At 47.7% G+C, this 19,877-nt stretch overlaps 1 protein-coding gene across 1 annotated transcript in view; it reads right to left on the bottom strand.

The window, feature by feature from the left end:
- Positions 1-19,153, bottom strand: part of LOC138286360 (embryonic protein UVS.2-like) — a 159,326-nt gene extending 140,173 nt beyond the window's left edge. Inside the window, exons 1-2 of the mRNA XM_069226519.1 lie at positions 18,616-19,153; positions 17,688-17,855 (exon numbers count right to left, since the gene is read on the bottom strand). Of these exons, the coding sequence (XP_069082620.1) occupies positions 17,688-17,855; positions 18,616-19,153 (706 nt within the window). The remainder of the gene's footprint in view (positions 1-17,687; positions 17,856-18,615) is intronic.
- Positions 19,154-19,877: the final 724 nt, after the last annotated feature.

Raw genomic sequence — 19,877 nt, 5'->3', positions numbered from 1 at the left:
TTTGCATACACTGCTCTCCGGAGGAGTCATTCAACAATACTGTCAATGAACTATTCACTTTTGAGTTTTACAATAATATTATGCACAGGTTGTAGATTATTTAAGCTGTGCACCAAGAGCTGTTCATAGGTTTCCCCTGCGCATGGTGCCATTTAACGCAGCACCTACATACATAACGACTGGAAAGTTCTCAAAACAAAATCTGTGTACACACGTTGTAAACCATTGTGGTGTGCATAGTGTCTATATGCACAACCTGCACACCTCCTTATGTGCACAATGTCCACGTGTACGACAGAACACCATGCACACATGCACGACACAACACTATGAACAACCTGCACACCTCCTTACCTGCACATGTCCACATGCATGACACAACACTATGCACAACCTGCACACCTCCTTATGTGCACAGTGTCCACATGCATGATACAGCACTATGCACAACCTGCACACCTCCTTATGTGCACAGTGTCCACATGCATGACACAGCACTATGGACAACGTGCACACCTCCTTATGTGCACAGTGTCCACATGCAGGATACAACACTATGGACAACCTGCACACCTCCTTATGAGCACATGTCCACATGCACGACACAACACTATGGACAACCTGCGCACCTTCGTACCTGAACATGTCCACATGCACGACACAACACTATTAACAACCTGCACACCTCCTTATGTGCACATGTCCACATGCACGACACAACACTATGGACCACTTGCACAGCTCCTTTTGTGCACAGTGCTCACATGTACGACACAACACTATTGACAACCTGCACACCTTCTTATGTGCACAGTGTACACATGCACGACACAACACTATGGACAACCTGCACACCTCCTTATGTGCACAATGCTCACATGCGTGACACAACACAATGGACAACCTGCACACCTCCTTATGTGCACATGTCCACATGCACGACACAACACTATGGAGAACCTGCGCACCTTCTTATGTGCACAGTGTTCACATGCACGACACAACACTATGGGCAACCTACACACCTCCTTACCTGCACACCGCCTTATGTGCACAGTGCTCACATGCACGACACAACACTATGGGCAACCTGCACACCTCCTTATGTGCACAGTGCTCACATGCACAACACAACACTATGAACAACCTGCACACCTCCTTATGTGCACAGTGCTCACATGCACAACACAACACTATGAACAACCTGCACACCTGCTTATATGCACAGTGCTCAAATGCTCACTATGGACAACCTGCACACCTCCGTACCTGAACATGTCCACATGCACGACACAACACTATGCACAACCTGCACACATCCTTATGTGCACAGTGTCCACATGCACGAAACAACAGCATGCACAACCTCCACACCTCCTTACCTGCACATGTCGACGTGCACAACACAACACTATGGACAACCTGCACACCCCCTTATGTGCACAGTGCTCACATGCACAACACATCACTATGGACAACCTGCACACCTCCTTACCTGCACATGTCCACGTGCACGACATAACACAATGGACAACCTGCACAGCTCCTTATGTGCACAGTACTCACATGTACAACACAACACTATGGACAACCTGCACACCTCTTTAGTGCACATGTCCACATGCACAACACTATGGACAACCTGCACACCTCCTTATGTGCACAGTGCTCACATGCACGACATAACACTATGGACAACCTTCACACCTCCTTATGTGCACAGTGTCCACATGCACGACACAACACTATGCACAACCTGCACACCCCCTTATGTACAGAGTGCCCAGATGCACAACACAACACTGTGTACAAACAGAACACTTCTTTATGTGCATAGTGCTCACATACACGACACAACTCTGTTGACAACCTGCAAAACTCCTTATGTGCACAGTGTCCACATGCATGACACAACACTATGGACAACCTGCACACCTCCGTACCTGAACATGTCCACTTGCACAACACAGCACTAAGGACAACCTGCACACCTCCTTACTTGCATAGTGTCCACATGCACGACACAACAGTATGCACAACCTGCACACCTCCTTACCTGCACCTGTCCACATGCACAATACAACACTATGGACACCCTGCACACCTCCTTATGTGCACAGTGTCCAGATGCATGACAAAACACTATGGACAACCTGCACACCTCAATATGTGCACAGTGTCCACATGCACGACACAACACTATGGACAACCTTCACACTTCCATACCTGAACATGTCCACATGTACGACACAACACTATGGACAACCTGCACACCTCCTTATGTGCACAGTGTCCTCATGCAGGACACAGCACTATGGACACCCTGCACACTTCCTAATGTGCACAGTGCTCACATGCACGACACAACACTATGGACAACCTTCACACCTCCTTACCTGAACATGTCCACATGCATGACACAATGCTATGCACAACCTGCACATCTCCTTATGTGCACAGTGTCCATGTACAGGACACAACACTATGGACAACCTGCACACCTCCGTACCTGAACATGTCCACTTGCACAACACAGCACTAAGGACAACCTGCACACCTCCTTACTTGCATAGTGTCCACATGCACGATACAACAGTATGTACAACCTGCACACCTCCTTACCTGCACCTGTCCTCATGCACAATACAACACTATGGACACCCTGCACACCTCCTTATGTGCACAGTGTCCAGATGCATGGCAAAACACTATGGACAACCTGCACACCTCAATATGTGCACAGTGTCCACATGCACAACACAACACTATGGACAACCTTCACACCTCCATACCTGAACATGTCCACATGTACGACACAACACTATGGACAACCTGCACACCTCCTTATGTGCACAGTGTCCACATGCACGACACAGCACTATGGACACCCTGCACGCTTCCTGATGTGCACAGTGCTCACATGCACGACACAACACTATGGAGAACCTTCACACCTCCTTACCTGAACATGTCCACATGCATGACACAATGCTATGCACAACCTGCACATCTCCTTATGTGCACAGTGTCCACGTACAGGACACAACAGTTTGCACAACCACCACAGCTCCTTACCTGCACATGTCCATGTGCACAATACAACACTGTGGACAACCTGCACACCACCTTATGTGCACAGTGCTCGCATGACACAACACTACGGACAATCTGCACACCTCCTTACCTGCACATGTCCAAGTGCATGACATAACACTATGGACAACCCGCACAGCTCCATAGGTGCACAGTGCTCACATGTACGACACAACACTATGGACAACCTGCACACCTCTTTACCTGCACAACATAACACTATGCACAACCTGTGCACCTCCATACCTGCACTACACAACACTATGGACAACCTGCACATCTCCTTACGAGCACAGTGTCCACATGCATGACACAGCCCTATGGACAATCTGCACACCGTCTTAACTGCACATGTCCCTATGCACGAGACAACACAATGGACAAACTGCAGAGCTCCTTGTGTGCACAGTTCTCACATGCACAACCCAACACCATGGGCAACCTGCACAGTTCCTTGTGTGCACAGTGCTCACATGCATGACACAACACTATAGAAAACCTGCACATCTACTTATGTGCACAGTGCTCACATACATGACACAACACTACGGACAACATGCACACCTTGTTACCTGCACATGTCCACATGCATGACACAACATTATGGACAACCTGCACACCTCCTTATGTGCACAATACTCGCATGCATGACTCAACACCATAGACAACCTGCACATCTCCGTACCCGCATACCTCCTCATGTGCACAGTGCTCACATGCACCACACAACTTTATGGACAACCTGCACACCTCATTATGTGCACAGTGCTCACATGCACAACACAACACTATGGACAACCTGCACTCCTCCTTACCTACACATGTCCACATGCATGACACTACACTATGGACAACCTGCACAGCTCCTTGTGTGCACAGTGCTCACATGCACGACACATCACAATGGACAACCTGCACACCTTCTTATGTGCACAGTGCTCACATGCACAACACAACACTATGCACATATGCACAATCAATCAATCAAATAATTTCTTAAGCGCACTACTCACCCGGTAGGGTCTCAAGGCGCTGTGGGGGAGCTGGGGCTGGTTACTGCTCAAAGAGCCATGTTTTTAGGTGCTTTCTGAAGGTTAGTAGGTCCTGGGTCTTGGTAGGTTGGTGGGGAGGGAGTTCCAGGTCTTGGCGGCGAGGTAGGAGAAGGATCTGCCGCCGGAGGTGGTGCATTGGATGCGGGGGACTGTGGTGAGGGCGAAGTCGGCGGAGCGGAGCTGGCGAGTTGGTATGTGGACAACACTATGCACAACCTGCACACCTCCTTCTTCGCACATGCCCACATGCACGACACAACCCTATGCACAACCTTCACACATCCTTAGGTGCACAGTGCTCACATGCACAACACAACACTATGGACAACCTGCACACCTCCTTATGTGCACAATGCCCAAATGCACGACACAACACTAAACACAACCTGCTCACCTCCTTATGTGCACAGTGCTCAGATGCGCAACATAACACTATGCACAACCTGCACACCTCCTTATGTGCAGTGCTCACATGCACAACATAGCTTTATCCGCAACCTGCACACCTCCTCATATATACAGTGCCCACATGCACGACGCAGGTCTATGCACAATCTTCACACCTCCTCATGTGCGCTGAACACATGCATGAAGCAGCTCTATGCACAACTTGCACACCGCCTCATGTGCAGTGTCCACATGCATAATGCAGCTGTATGCACAACCTGCACAACTCCTCATGTGCAGTGTCCACATGCATGATGCAGATGTCCGCACATCCTGCACACCTCCTCAGATGCACAATGCTCACATGCACAGCACAACACTATGGAGAACCTGCACAACTCCTTGTGTGCACAGTGCTCACATGCATGACACAGCACTATGGACAACCTGCACACCTCCGTACCTGCACATACCCACATGCATGACAGAACAGTATGGACAACCTGCACAGCTCCTTGTGTGCACAGTGCTCACATTCACGACACACCAATATGCACAAACTATACTCCTCCTTATGTTCACAGTGCTCACATGCACGGCGTAGCTTTATGCACAACCTGCAGACCTCCTTATGTGCTGTGTCCACATGCACGATGTAGCTGTATGCACGCCTGCACACCTCCTCATGTGCACAGTGCCAATGTGCATGATGCAGCTCTATGCACAACCTTCATACCTCCTCATGAACCCAGTGCTCACTTGCACAACGCAGCTTTGTGCACAACCTGCACACCTCCTCACATCCACAGTGCTCACATTGAAGATGCAGTCCTATGCACAATCTGCCCACCTCCCCATGTATACAATGCCCACATGAATGATGTAGCTCTATGCGCAGCCTGCACACCTCATCATGTGTACAGTGCCCACATGCACAGCACAGCTCTATACACAACCTGCACACAACTCCTAATGTGCAAAGTGCCCACATGCACAATGCAAGTCTATTCACAGCCTGCACACCTCCTTATGTGCACAGTGCCCACATGCACTACTGAGTTGAAGCACAACCTGCACACCTCCTCACATGCACAGTGCTCACATTGAAGATGCAGTTCTATGCACAACCTGCCCACCTTCTGATGTATACAATGCCCACATGAACGATGCAGCTCTATGCACTGCCTGCACACCTCCTTATGTGCACAGTGCCCACATGCACGACGCATTTCAGGCACAACCTGCACACCTCACGTGCACAGCTCCCACATCCATGATGCAGCTCTATGCAGAACCTGCATATGACTCCTAACGTGCACAGTGCCATCATGCACGATGCAGCTCTACACACTGCCTGCACACCTCCTCATGTGCCCAGTGCCCACATGCATGATGCAGCTCTATGCACAACCTGCACATGACTCCTAACGTGCACAGTGCCACATGCACAATGCAGCTCTATGCACAGCCTGCGCACCTCCTTATTTGCACAGGGCTCACATGCACAACTCAGCTCTAGCACAAACTGCAAACCTCCTCGTGTGCACAGCGCTCACATTGAAGATGCAGTTCTATGTACAACCTGCATATGAACCCTTAAAGTGCACAATGGCTAAAAACACATCTGGTACATCCCAAGCAATATGTATGTTTACTGCATTCATGCCCTGGCAAAGTTTCCCTTCTGTACAAGGCCTTCCTGCATATCTTGCTCATGTGAACATAGCATATGTGTTCTTTTCCGGTGAGTAGTTGCCTCTGTGCACTTTATATAAGTGTTTCTCGAGGATAATGGAAAGCTGCACATTACCTTAAATCAGTAGTTCCCAACCTTTTGACTCCTGTGGATCCCCACTTTATCATTACTGGAACCCGGGGACCCCCAATGAATCATTATTGGAATCCGGGGACCCCTTACTGAGGCATTACTGAAAGTTGTGGGCCTAATCTGTTAATATCATTTAATTTTCTAAGCAGTCACGGAACCCCTGAGAAGGCTTTGCGGACCCCCAGCTGTCCCTGGACCACAGGTTGGGAACCACTGCCTTAAATGACTGTGACTGCATCTTATAAGTAACTGTGAGCTAGGTTTGAGTAAGCTGCTGTGTGCAGAACAAGTAACAATATGTTGCTTGGTTAATGCACTTGTATCTTGTATCCACTGTCCCCTGGAAAAAGTCCTGAGTTACCTCTGCATACCCCTTTCTCATTTTCAGCACACAGCCCCAAGCACACCATGTGTCAAATAGTTTTGATGCATAGTTGGGTGACTGGGTGACTAAGCACGATGCTTCAGTCCCACTCTCAACTTTATGAAGTGTTACAGCGTCTCTCATGGATGTGGGCTCTCAGATATATTGGGACAGCCTCTCCTTACCTCCAAGGGCCTGCCAAGTGCGAGGTGCAGCAAACAGAGCACAATGGCGGTCGCAGTGGTGATGTCCATGGCGGACACCCCCAGGATCGTGTCCTCTTCTGTGTCTCCTTGACTCTTCCCTGCACACTCCTTGCTCTCTGTCTCCCATGGCTCTTGGGATGACCTTATAACAGTAGTGTGAGAGGGGGGTAAGGGGTAGAACGGCTGTCAGTCACCCTCCAGTGCCACAGTACGAAATACTTCTGGATGGCATCAGGCCCATTTCCAGGATTCAGAATCTGGGAGGGCCATGAAGAAGCCTGGGTGGGCCAGGAAGATGAGGACATGCAGGGTATTTTTGTAGGGCGATGTGGAATATACTGTACCTACTGTATTGGTTGTGCCAACTAGTATTATTCTGTATTTCTGGGTCTTTGTGATCTTCTGTCCTCTTTGGCTCTATTTCCTCCCATCACTTCCTCTTCTCTCACTACCTCACCCTCCTCTTTCTCTGCTTCACCCTTTCTCCCCACCTTATCCTCCTTTCTCCTTGCCATGCCCTCCTTTCTGTATGCCTTACCCTACCTTCTTCGCTCGCTCCACCTCACCCTTCTCTTTCCACCTTATCTCCCGCTTCACTCCACCTCTCCATCCTCTTACTGCATGTGAACCTCCTATTTCACCACCTCAACCTTCCGACTCCACCTCACCATTCTCTCTCCAGCGTACCTTTTTCGCTTGGCCTCCCCTCCTCCGAATCTCTGCCCCATCCTCCTCTATCTTTCCAACCCACCTACTCCCCTCTCTTCCTCAATATCCTCCCTCTGACTCGCACACCTCTCTGTCCCCCTAACTCCTACCCATCAGCTTCTCCTTGCTTTGCTTCACCTTTTCATCTCTCCACCTCACAGTCCTCTCCCTCCACTTCACTGTCTTCTGTCAGCATCACCTTCACTGTTGCTGCATATGGGGTAAAACTTGGAACGAAGCGAGTTTGATCTACTGTACAAGCGTGTGTGACAGTACTTGTGTTGGTGTGCAGGTATGCGTAATCAGCCCTTACACTCCTGCTTCCCTGGATGTGTTTTTTACTGGTAGCTCTCAACAGTTGAACGCTAGCAAGTCATGTATTATATCAGTCTTTCTCATGAGCATGCACACGCACTACAAAGATCTGGATGCCATTTGCATTTTAAAGAGATAGTAAGGAGAAGAACAACCTTTGAAGTTGTGGATAGTGGCTACTGCGGCACATTTACTCCAAAGAATTGTGATAACAATTGGAAGACCAGACAAAGTTAGCAACCTGAGGAGAACCAACCAAACATCAAATGTGTGCTTGTTTCTACCCTCAGCAACCCACTGAGAAGGGACTTCTCATTGAGTGGCTATTTTCTGAAAGAATATTTGGTTGTCAGGTTCTCGAGCGGAATGTATATTAGAGGAAAATTACAGTTAAAGTGAGTAACCTCAAAACTGAACTGTTTCTCCTAAATTGTGACCTGCAGGTTGCTTCCTCTTTCATGCTTTCTTCCTCTTCCCTCTAGTCTCTCCTAGTCTCACTATCCTCTCTTTCTTTATCACTCTCCCGCTTGTCCCTTTTGTTCTATCAATCTCTTCCAGTCGCTTAATCCTCCTTCTCTGGTCCCTTCCCCACCACTGATCATGTACTCATCACCCTTCTTTCTGACCACATTTCTTTCTCATTATACTCATCCTTCAACAGCGCATCATCCTCTGCCTTCACTCTTCCCTGCTGCTCTCTATGCCTTCACTTTTTCCTGCTGCTCTCCCTCCACTCACCGCTCATTGCCCCTGGCTCACTAAATGCCAACCCATTGCCAAGGTCCCACCAAGCCCTTTGCTTATCATTCTCCTACTCTGTCTTGGCTCGCTCCATCACCCTATTTCATCAGACATCTCTTTCATCTGCCTTCAACCACCTCTCACAGCGTCTTTATTGCCTTCTCTTCTCTAATCTATTGGTGCTTAATTCTTCAAAAGGTAAGTGCCACATCCCAAACTATTCCTCAAGAGACCACTGCAGCTTGGTCCACATACAGGCCCTTCCAAACCTGCCAAACTAAGGTCACCCACTTACCATCACGCTCCTACAAATGTGACAACTTAGGCTTTACCAGGTGACCTAAAGGTATAATAATGGCCTGTACACAAAAGTGTTGTTATTATTACAGAAATTGGATTGTTAAACAGTCGGCTCATTTAAAAAAAAGACTGACAGTGCCACCACACGGTGGGCTACATAAATAAGTGCCAATGCTGAGCACTGGCAAACACCAGTACAAATTAAACACTCTTCTCTGTCATGATAAATTTTTTTCTGTTCCCCCCTTCTCACTCTTTTCCTTTTATTTTACCCATTTTACCATTCTATTGTCTTATATACTACCTTTCCCTTACTCTCATCTCTTCTATGTTCCAGCTTTCCTTTAATCACCCCATCTCTCATCTCTGCTCCCCTTCACCTATTCCTTTTCATCAGATTCTAGAGTATTTGATCATGCTCTGAACCCTTTAGCATCACAGCTGTGAAAACTGTGGCCCTGTGTTTTTCAAAACCACTAATGAAAGGACACTGCCACATCCGGAGCTGCTTGTTGCTCAACAGCTCAACATTTAGGGATCCAAGTGAGGTATGCACTCTACCTTTCAAAATGCTCCAAAACATCACTATATGTGAAGCACAAATAATTACGTTTATTGAGTTCAGGGACACCTGACAGCTCAGATTTATTTTATCGTTGAATGGATATAAAAGTATTTACAGTGCTTACTTTCCCACATTTGGGTTGGAAATAAAAGGCTGAGTATCAAGATTTAAACTTGTGAAGCCACAGATTGTAGGAGCATCTCAGTAGCAAGCGTGTTAGCCAACTAAACTATCTCATCAGTTTAGGACCTGTTACAGCAGTGCTATGATCCATCTCTAGCCACTGATTAGCCAAAAGAGAATGCTTTGGGAGTGAATAAATGCCCAGCCACTGGGGCCCCAAAGTGTGTTATCTGTGTCTTAAGTTTCTTGTGATAATTCTAGGAGACCAGGGATATTGGCAGTAGGCAGGACAGCAGCAGCACATGTTTTCAGTCCGGCCACAAGAGAGCAACCACTTCTGCTCAATGTCAGAGAAGCCTGGCTAAAGTCTTTTCACAACAGGAAAATCAAAACGTGTGACATTGGCAATTTCTTTTAGATATGCCCTGAAGGTTAAGCATGGTGTAATGTCAATCGCGATGGTGGTTGGTATCATGCATATGGGAATAGCGGGGCCACATGTTCCCTTGCTGTTTAAGTATCCCAGGGCATTGGTGCTATTTATGAAAGCTGAACAATTAAATGGAGAAACTGAGGCTCCAGGCTCCTCTGGTGACTCATTGAGAAATGAGTCAAAAAAGCTGTTTTTCTAATTGTAATAGGGCTTGGGTGGGCCATAGGGCTGCCTTGGGAGGGCCCGGCCCACCTCTAGAACCGGGCCTGGACGGCATTTAGCTAGAACCCGCACATCTCGCGGAACTCGACCAGTGTGAATCCTTGGCACCCGCACGTCTTGCAGAATTCCACCAGTGTGAATCCTTGGCACCCGCACGTCTCGCAGAACTCCACCAGTGTGAATCCTTGGCCCCCGCACGTCTCACAGAACTCCACCAGTGTGAATCCTTGGCACCCGCACGTCTCGCAGAACTCCACCAGTGTGAATCCTTGGCCCCGCACGTCTCGCAGAACTCCACCAGTGTGAATCCTTGGCACCCGCACGTCTCGCAGAATTCCACCAGTGTGAATCCTTGGCACCCGCACGTCTCGCAGAACTCCACCAGTGTGAATCCTTGGCCCCTGCACATCTTTCAGAACTCCACCAGTGTGAATCCTTGGCACCCGCACGTCTCGCAGAATTCCACCAGTGTGAATCCTTGGCCCCCAGGTCTGCAGGGGCCATGGGTCGCGGCCTAATACCTCGTAGGACTCAGAAGCCACCAGCAGGCCCTTGCCCCAACACCGTTCATACACCAACCGACAATCATTTCGTTGGAAGAAGTATTTATTTTATATACTTTCATTAAAATCAAACACATTAATCATTTTTATGCAAATCACTCTAATAAACTTTTCATTGCAAATCCAAAATTAATATCCAATGAAATTCATACTATTTACATCTGTAACCATAAATAATTTTTGACAGGATCCCTTCCTGTCCTGAACCTCCTTTGGACCACACAGGGACTGGACGTCACCTGTATCCCTAGGGAGGGCGGTACCCCTGCTTCCTCTGTTCCTTGCCCACATGCTCAGGGTTCCGCCCAGTCTCCAAACACCAATCAGCCAAGGGGTGTAACGGGGCGGCTGAGGGCATTAGCCCCGTGACCACCCCAGTGATCTGGGCTCCCTACCCCCAATCTGGTGTGTACATCCGCAGGTTGGTCCAGGACTTCAGGATCCTATCTCTGTTGTTATACCGGGGCCCCACCCTTGGGGACCTCTCTGTTGCTTCAGGTTACTTTAGTACCTCTTCTCCCTCCACGAGGGCAACCAGGGCCCCAAAGGTCCTTCGCCCTCCCCACTAGAAAACAAACTCCGAGAGAAGAACCACATATCAGCCATAAATTGGTAAGTACCGGCATCAGACAAGTGAACCAAGTGCCTGTGAAACATTTCAGGACCTTTTAGCTGTTTATGAGGGATGTTCCACAGTCGGCCTTGACCAGGGCAGAGCTTCGCCATCTCCGCATTGAGTCTCCTCACTGACACATTGATTGTCCGTGGCTTTATTCCTGGGCCCCAGTTTCGGCGTGGCACCATGTGAGACCAGGCGATGGCTGCATTTGGGAATTATTTAGCTAGCTTTGTAATTTCTAGAAATATGGTCTCCCTGAGTGCCTTCCGCCCCATGTGCACCAGGTCGTTGCCACCATGATGAATGATGATGAGATCCGGGGACTGGTGCCCCGCACATCCACGGGCCAGAGCTACAAGTTGCTGCAGCTGTTGATTCCTTTGCCGCCAACCCCGCACCCTCCAGAAGGCCACGTCTAAGCTTGCCACCAGATTCGGTTTACGGAGCTGTTGCAACCAGTATGCCGCCCGACAAATGAATGAATGCCCCAAGACCCAAACCACACGAGGAGCCATCTACTTTAATAAAACCGGTCCCGGCGTCCGGGCTGGAGATCGGATTTTGAAGGTTTTTAAAGTGGTTGAATTCATGTAAACTGGTAGTGGAGAGTAGGAGGAAGAGGGAACTCAGGTGTGGGGAAAAATTGAAATAGGTGGAAAAGTTGATGTGAACAAGAGGACACTACGATTTATTTAGGAGAAGGAGCACTGCACTTTTGGTAAGACTGCATTTTCCTGGCCTGACCATTGGTTTTTTTAAGGTCAGCCGATTAGCACATTTTATTGCAAAGTTTTTAAACATCTTTTTAAAATTGTATTGAATTTGTAATGAAGTTCGGTTTTTAAGGGCCAGCCATTTTTACCACACTGTAGAGGCCCACGGAGGTCCGCCATCTTGGGGGGTTGGCAGTCTAGTTGACCGGTTCCCAGCTTTAATAAAACCGGTCCCGGCGTCCGCACAGCGGACGCGCGCAGCGGGCGCGCTGTCTGCGTGCCAAAGGCAAGCCCGTCTGCGTCCGTCCGCGCTAGGACGGGGCTAGGGGCCACCCCCCTACATCAATTAAGTATGGTAAGTCCAGATACCTTTACCTATTCGTCAGGTGCACTAAAGGACCTTAGGAAAAGAGTAGGAGAGGGCTGCTACATTTGTCCCAGCGATGTGAGGGAGTCATGGTCCTGCCCTAGATGTGATTGGACTCTGGAAAAGCCTATGGGTCCTGACTCAGATCAGGCAGAACCCTCCAAATATAATGTGAGGATTCAGCTAATAAATTGCCGCTCTCTCCCAGCACACAAACTAGACGTAAATCTCTTGCTGAGCGAGGGAGCACCAGATGCCCTCTTTTTGACAGAAACGTGGCTCCATGAGGGTTCAGGGCCGGATTTAGCTCTTGCAGTACCCAAAGGGTATGTGATAGCAAGAACCGATAGAGATAAAGGGAAAGGAGGGGGAATAGCAATTATTTTTAGACAAGATTTTCTTTTTAACTGTAGTCCCCTTGACCTCGCAGGGTGTGAGGGAATGATTTTTTCCATTACCTTCAATCCTACGTTTACATTTACAGGAGTACTACTCTACCGCCCCCCCGGGGACCTATGATGAATTCCTGAACCTATTACCAGAGCGGATGGCAAGTCTCATTTGCAATAGGCCCAATTTTACTTTATTAAGAAATTTTTATATCCAAGTTGATAATTTAGAACTGATGGCAACTAAGCGGTTAGTGAATGATCTGGAAGCTCTGGGATTACACCAATTGATCAGAGGCCCCACACAGGAGAAAGGGCATACTTTAGACCTGGTGTTTAGTAATCTTTCATCGTTGGTCGCACTACCCCTTACCCCTGTAGCATGGTCCGATCATTTTTTAATCACCTTAAAGGCTAATATAACTAATAGGTTTGGACACCACCACCACTCCAACAGTAAGATTAGGAAGTGGAATAAACTAAAGACAACAGAATGGGTCAATTCACTGAATAGAAATAAAAAATATTTTATGAGGGACCGGCAGATAGACCCTACCTCTTTTAATGAGTCGATCTCTGATAGTCTGGACAGAGGGCTGCCCTATACACCCCTCTCTGGGCAAAAGAAGGGAGGAAAGGCTCCCTGGTTCAATAACCACTTAATGACATTAAAGAGGAACTGTAGGAAGATTGAAAGGAAATGGAGGAAATCACTAAAGGAGGAGGACAAAGAGTACAGAGGTTCAATTAGGTTGTACCAGAAGGAGATCAGATTAGCCCAAGCGACCTTTTTTGGAGATAAAATTGAAAAGGTGGCAGGATCTCCTAAATACATTTTTGGTGTGCTCAAGGAGCTATTGTATATTCCTGCATGCCCGGAAGCAATGGAAGCTTTAGAAGAACATAGTAACAATTTTGCCTCCTTCTTCTTAAAGAAGATTGAGGATATCTATGAAAACTTCACAGGGTAAGTAGGGGGAGTCGCAGGGCATGCGATGGAGAAGAAGGAAGGTGACAATGTTTTACAGAGTTTTTTTCCCATCTCTGAGGAAGGAGCTTTGGGGCTCCTCAGTAAATTAAAATCAGGCTCTCCACTTGATCCCGCACCTCCCCATATTATTATGCAGGGAAGAGTAGCACTAAATCCAGTAATAACCGAGCTGTTAAACAGCTCGCTACAAAGTGGGATGGTGCCGGACTCCTGGAAACATGCAGTGGTCAAACCCCTTCTAAAGAAGCCTAATCTAAATGGAGCGGTCTTTTAAAACTACAGGCCTATCTCGCTCCTTCCCATGATGGCAAAACCTATTGATAAGCACGTAAATATACAACTATCGCCCTTTCTGGAAGAACATAAGATTTTGCATATAACTCAAATGGGCTTTAGACTGGGCCACAGCACTGAATCTGCCATGATTGCGGTTACGGAAGAAGCGAGAAAACGAATGGACCAAGGTCAGGCAACTGTAATAATAATGCTAGATTTGAGCACGGCATTTGATATGGTCAATCATGATCTACTCATTCAAAGAATGGGAAATAGTGGGATTAAAGGAAGGGCGCTTAAATGGTTAAGCTCGTTCTTACAAAATAGAACCTTTCAAGTCCTGGATCGTTCTTTTTTCTCAGCCCAGTTGAAACTTTTATGCGGAGTTCCACCGGGCTATTCTTTGAGTCCCACTCTGTTCAACATTTACATGTCCCCCCTAGCAGAAGTCGTGGAACCCTTTGGGGTATCCCTGGTGTCATATGCGGACGACACACAGCTGGTGGTTTCCTTCTCCCCCAATAAGGAGGCGGACAACTCGGCCTTGCCTGCCTGTCTCCAAGCGATTGCTGCCTGAATGACAGAAAGCAGGCTGCAACTCAACAAAGAAAAGACAGAAATTATGTTTTTAGGAAAACTGGCCAACCCTGCTAAAAATATAGGACCAGTAATACATTTAGATTACTTACACCCCCCAAAGCTCAAATTAAAGCCTTGGGAGTTTGGTTGGATCCTATATTCTCCATGGAACATCAAGCCAAGAGAACGTCAGCCACCTGTTTTGGGATTCTTAAGCTACTAAGGAAGATTATTGGTCTGCTTCCGCCATTGGCCAAAAGATTGGCCGTACAAGCCCTGATTTTATCCAGATTAGATTATGGAAACAGCCTCTTTTTGGGATCTCCAGGTTATGTGGTTAACAAACTACAGGTGGTACAAAATGCTGCAGCACGTCTGCTCTTTAATCTGCCTAGGACCACATCAGCTAAAAAAGCTCTGATTGAACTGCACTGGCTTCCAGTGGCAAAAAGGATAAAGTCGAAGGCTCTCTGCATCTTCCACAGAGCTCTATATAAAAAGGATCCTCATTATCTAAAATCATTAATTTCACTATATACACCCACAAGAGTTTTGAGATCGGCCTCTAAAGCCCTGGTAGTGGTACCCAAAGTAAAGAGAACATCATGGGGAGGAAGATCCCTGAAGTACCAGGGAGCCAGACTTTGGAACTCCCTACCCACGAATATTCGCATGATGAATCAGGAGACAGAATTTAGGAAGGCCATTAAAACCTGGCTATTCTAAATTCTTCTAAGTTCCCCCTCTCCAGGGAAGTTTGAGATTCCTCCATTATGTTCTAAACTTTCAAACTGATCAGCGCTATGAGGCCTCTGGGTAGCTGGCGCTATATAAGTCTCAATAACATTAATAACATAACATAAAGCAAAATTGGGTGAGAAACGATATTAAATTTGTAGACATAATGAAGATAACCACTGATTACGCCAATTTTGGCATAATGTAATGTTTGTAACAGTTTGACGCCCATCTTCCAATGGTTTTTACCTCCGAGATGGGCAAACCTGCCCCTGCTGCCAAAGTAGTGGCACCAATCCTAAATGAATGGGGGGAGTAACCCAGAGGTTCGACCCCTGCTGCCAGTAGTGTAACCTTCAACACCTCGGCGAATTGGTAGCGCGATAGGCAGTCCCCATTTGCATGTATGAATAGCGCAGTGGATTTGTCTAGAGGGCATACTGTCAAGTAAGCAGCTAGATTGCCCATTGGACATATAAGTGACCCATGCGCTGCCCAAAGCCGAATACGCGCACCCTTACCTAACTGATCTGTTTTGGACCTACGCAGCTGTATAGTTGTAGAATTTTTATCGATTATAACATCAGCCCACTGGAGACCCCCGCGTGGTCGCTCTTGGAGGCAACTATCAGTTCCCCAATGCGGAGAGCCCCATAAAAGGCCACAGAAAAGGCCGCTGTAAATAAGGTAGCCTCAAAAGGTGAAGATGTAACTGTGGTGACTGCACCCAGTAATTTTTTCTAATAAGTGGGGGGTTATGGGCCACCTGGTGTCTGACCTGGGACCGTCTGTTCTAGACCAACCCACTAGCGCCTGCTTAATGACAAAGGAGTTTAGCTGAGAGTCTTGCTTCCTGAGTTTGGCGAAAAAACGAATGGCTGACAGGTTAGTTTTGGCACAAGACACTGGTTTACCGTTACTCTTTGAATGTTGTAAAAAGGCACAGATTGCTTCAGAAGAAAACCAATCTAATGAATTCAAGGATTTCAAGAACAGTCTATAATGCAAGAAGGCTCTTTCTTATGCCACCCTTGTGCGTGCAGCTAACGATGTCACTACTAGGGCTGAGAGTGCGGGACACCAATCTTCCACAGTGATGTTGGAAACTCTGTAATCTCCTCCGACGCCTGTGGGTGGAACCTCAGAAAATTCTGCATCAATGATCGAGACAAGGCATCAGCCGTATTGTTATTCACCCCCGGAACATGTTTTGCTCGAAAGGTGATGTTGAGTTTCAAGCACTGTAACACCAAATGCCTAAGTAGTGTAAGTACCCATCTACAACTAGCTTTCTGTCTATTAATTGACTCTACAACAGCCATGTTGTCGGACCAAAATACCACAGACTTGTCCTTTAATATGCCATCCCAGACAGAAACCGCTACAATGATGGGAAACAGTTCTAAAAAGGCAATATTTTTGGTGATTCCTAAGTTAACCCATTTGGTTGGCCAATCCGCCCTGCACCAAGAGGAACCAAGAATGGCACCAAACCCCACGCTGCCTGCTGCGTCGGTGAATAGGCCAAAGGAGGGGCTATCTACCAGGGGATGAGGCCAAATCACAGCCCCATTAAAGTCATGCAAGAATGCATCCCAGACCTTCAAATCTTCCCTAACTTCTGCAGACAGCCTGGTGTGGTGGTGTTTCTCGGTCCACCTGCCATGGCCCTAGCTATGGATCTGGAAAAATGGCGGGCAATAGGGATGATCCTCAGGGCGAAATTCAATTGTCCCACCAGGACCTGCAGTTGGTGAAGTGTGACTTTATTATGGGACAGGACAGTTCTGATGGACCCCTTAAAAGCCTGAAGTTTATCTAGAAGAAGGCGACACTCCCCAGCCACAGGGTCAATCACAATGCCCAAAAAGGTAATGCAAGTGGCGGGGCTTTCCGTTTTGTCTGGTGCTATTGGGACCCTGAATTCCTTGAACATAGCTGTTAGGGCCTGCAGAGCCCAGAGGCATTTTTCAGACCGAGGGGGGCCCAAAACTAAAAAATCATCCAAGTAATGGATCACATTTAAATGGCCGGTGCGTCTAGTGAAGATCCACTGTAAAGCCGAGCTAAACTGTTCAACATAACTGCAGGACACACTGCAGCCAATAGGCATACACTTATCATAGAAGTAGTCTCCATTAAATTGAAATCCCAGGAGGTGGTAATCCTCAGGGTGGAATGCCAGTAGCCGGAAAGCTGCTTCAATATCAGTTTTTGCTAACAGCGTACCGCGCCCCAAAACCCTTAGCTTCTCCAGAGCCTGGTCGACGGTAGCATAGCGAACTGAACAAAGAACCGGGTCAATAGTCTCATTCACTGAAGAACCCCGAGGAGCCGAATGTTATGAATCAACCTGAACTGACCTGGATCTTTCTTGGGTACTACCCCTAAGGGGGAACAAACGAAATATTTTGAAGGGGAAAGGGAAAGGACCTGCCAATCTCCCTAGCGCGCATTCCTTACCAATCTTTTTTGCAACTACGCCAGGATTCCTTACAGCAGACATAAGATTCTTGCAATGATCCAAAGGGGGGGCGCAGGTGGCAGGAATTATGAAGCCCTGAGAAAAACCTTTAATCAGCAGTTCAGCTGAAGCTTTAACTGGGTAAACCTTTAACCAAGGAAATAGTGCATCTAAATTTATGGGAGAAGGCAGGGAAGAACTAGACACTGGGCTTACTCCCTTCTTTAACTTTATGCCTTGACTTCTTAAGGCATTTAAATTTGAAGTGGGAGGGATGCCCACAAAATGAACAGGTGTGCCTGAATTTGAACATCCCTGGGGGGCGGTAACATACTTTTCTGTGGAACGCCCAACATGAGCCTTTTTTGTCGTTCATATACTGAGCTCGAAAGGGCTGCTTACTAGGTAACTTGTTATTCACACATTCTAAACAAACATTTACTTCGGTCTGGTCCCAACCAATCGCTGGGTCCTCCACCTTTGCCCACCTGAAATCCCTGTCGTACTCCAGCCAAGCATTCCCTCCATACATATGGTGGGCTTTTAGTATTTTGTTTGCATAGCATATCATAGCAATACCTGTTTCGGGTTTCCTCTCTAGCATGACCGACATAAACACATTAAAACCAAACAACCAATTCGTAATGCTTTCTTCAATCTTTGGCTTTTCATCACTAGATGATGAAGCTTTTGAATCCTTGTCTTTTGTTTCTACATCTCTTCTCTTAGCCCTGATCAGGCTGAAAATATCCACAAATTCACCTTTCCATATTTTTTCTTTAATGTCAGGAGCCACATGTGCGGCTAACTTCCCTGGCCTAAATAGCAATGTGTCCAATCCCGTCCCCTCAGCAGATGTAAGTGCTTTCGCGGCACTAACGCTCTGTTCAGTAACCTTACCCTGCTCTTTTTCCACCAGAGTAGCCTGAGACAGAGAGCCTGGTGTCGGGTTGACACATGGGCTTGCGGTCGTCACCTGTAAAGAAGGAACATTATGCGCCTTCCCCAGTGCCTCGACCTGGCGCTTCAGTTCTTGAACTGAATTCTGCAATGAATCGCTAGCCCAAGGAGTCGTAGGGGGAGGGAGGGCGGTTGTTGCATTAATATTGTTTAACATCTGTGACACTGCCAGCAAAACTTGGGTTGTTGGGTCCTTGATGCTCCTGGGGGGGCAGGTGCGTCTTGCACCTGCTCTGAGGCTGTGCCCACTGCTGGTGCCACCACCTGAGACTTGGGGGATGATTGGACGGGTTACCCCTTAGGGGGTGCTGCCAAGACTGCTAGAGATCGCCGTATGTCGGCCAGCTTAGATTCTACCCCTAACGTAGTTCCTGGTGTAGCCGTCACCCCCCTCAGTGTGGTGCAGGAATGTTCTCAGTGGGTGAAGCAGTTGCAGGAACAGGGGCCCCAACTGAGACTGAACCAACCATAGGAGGGGGGGTAACTGTACCCACTGAGTTTGAGGGCATGGGTTGCTGGACTGCTGTGACCTGCTTCATATTCCTCTGCTTGACTGGAGGAAAGGCTGGCGGGGCCACATGTGTTCGCCGAGGACGGGAAGGGCCCTCCCCACAGTCCTCTCCCTCTGAAGAGGCATCCCCCCATCTGAGTCACCATCACCCAATTTTGCTAAGACCAATTTCAAAAGTTGCGCCAACTCTGGATCGCTTCCCTTCCTCTTGCCCACCCTAACCCTATTAGAAGCCATAATGCAAGAGCCTGGTGATAAACCGCAAACAAGTAAGTACACACCCACACTACACCAATTAACAAAGGCCTCGTGCCAGTTCAACTAGTCCCAAGATGGAACTAACACACTGTTAACAAGGAAATTAATCTGA

This window comes from Pleurodeles waltl, chromosome 3_2, assembly GCF_031143425.1.
Source record: "Pleurodeles waltl isolate 20211129_DDA chromosome 3_2, aPleWal1.hap1.20221129, whole genome shotgun sequence".
Taxonomy (NCBI): Eukaryota; Metazoa; Chordata; class Amphibia; order Caudata; family Salamandridae; genus Pleurodeles; species Pleurodeles waltl.
Note: the sequence above shows the minus strand (reverse complement) of the source record. Positions and strands in the feature narration are given on the sequence as shown.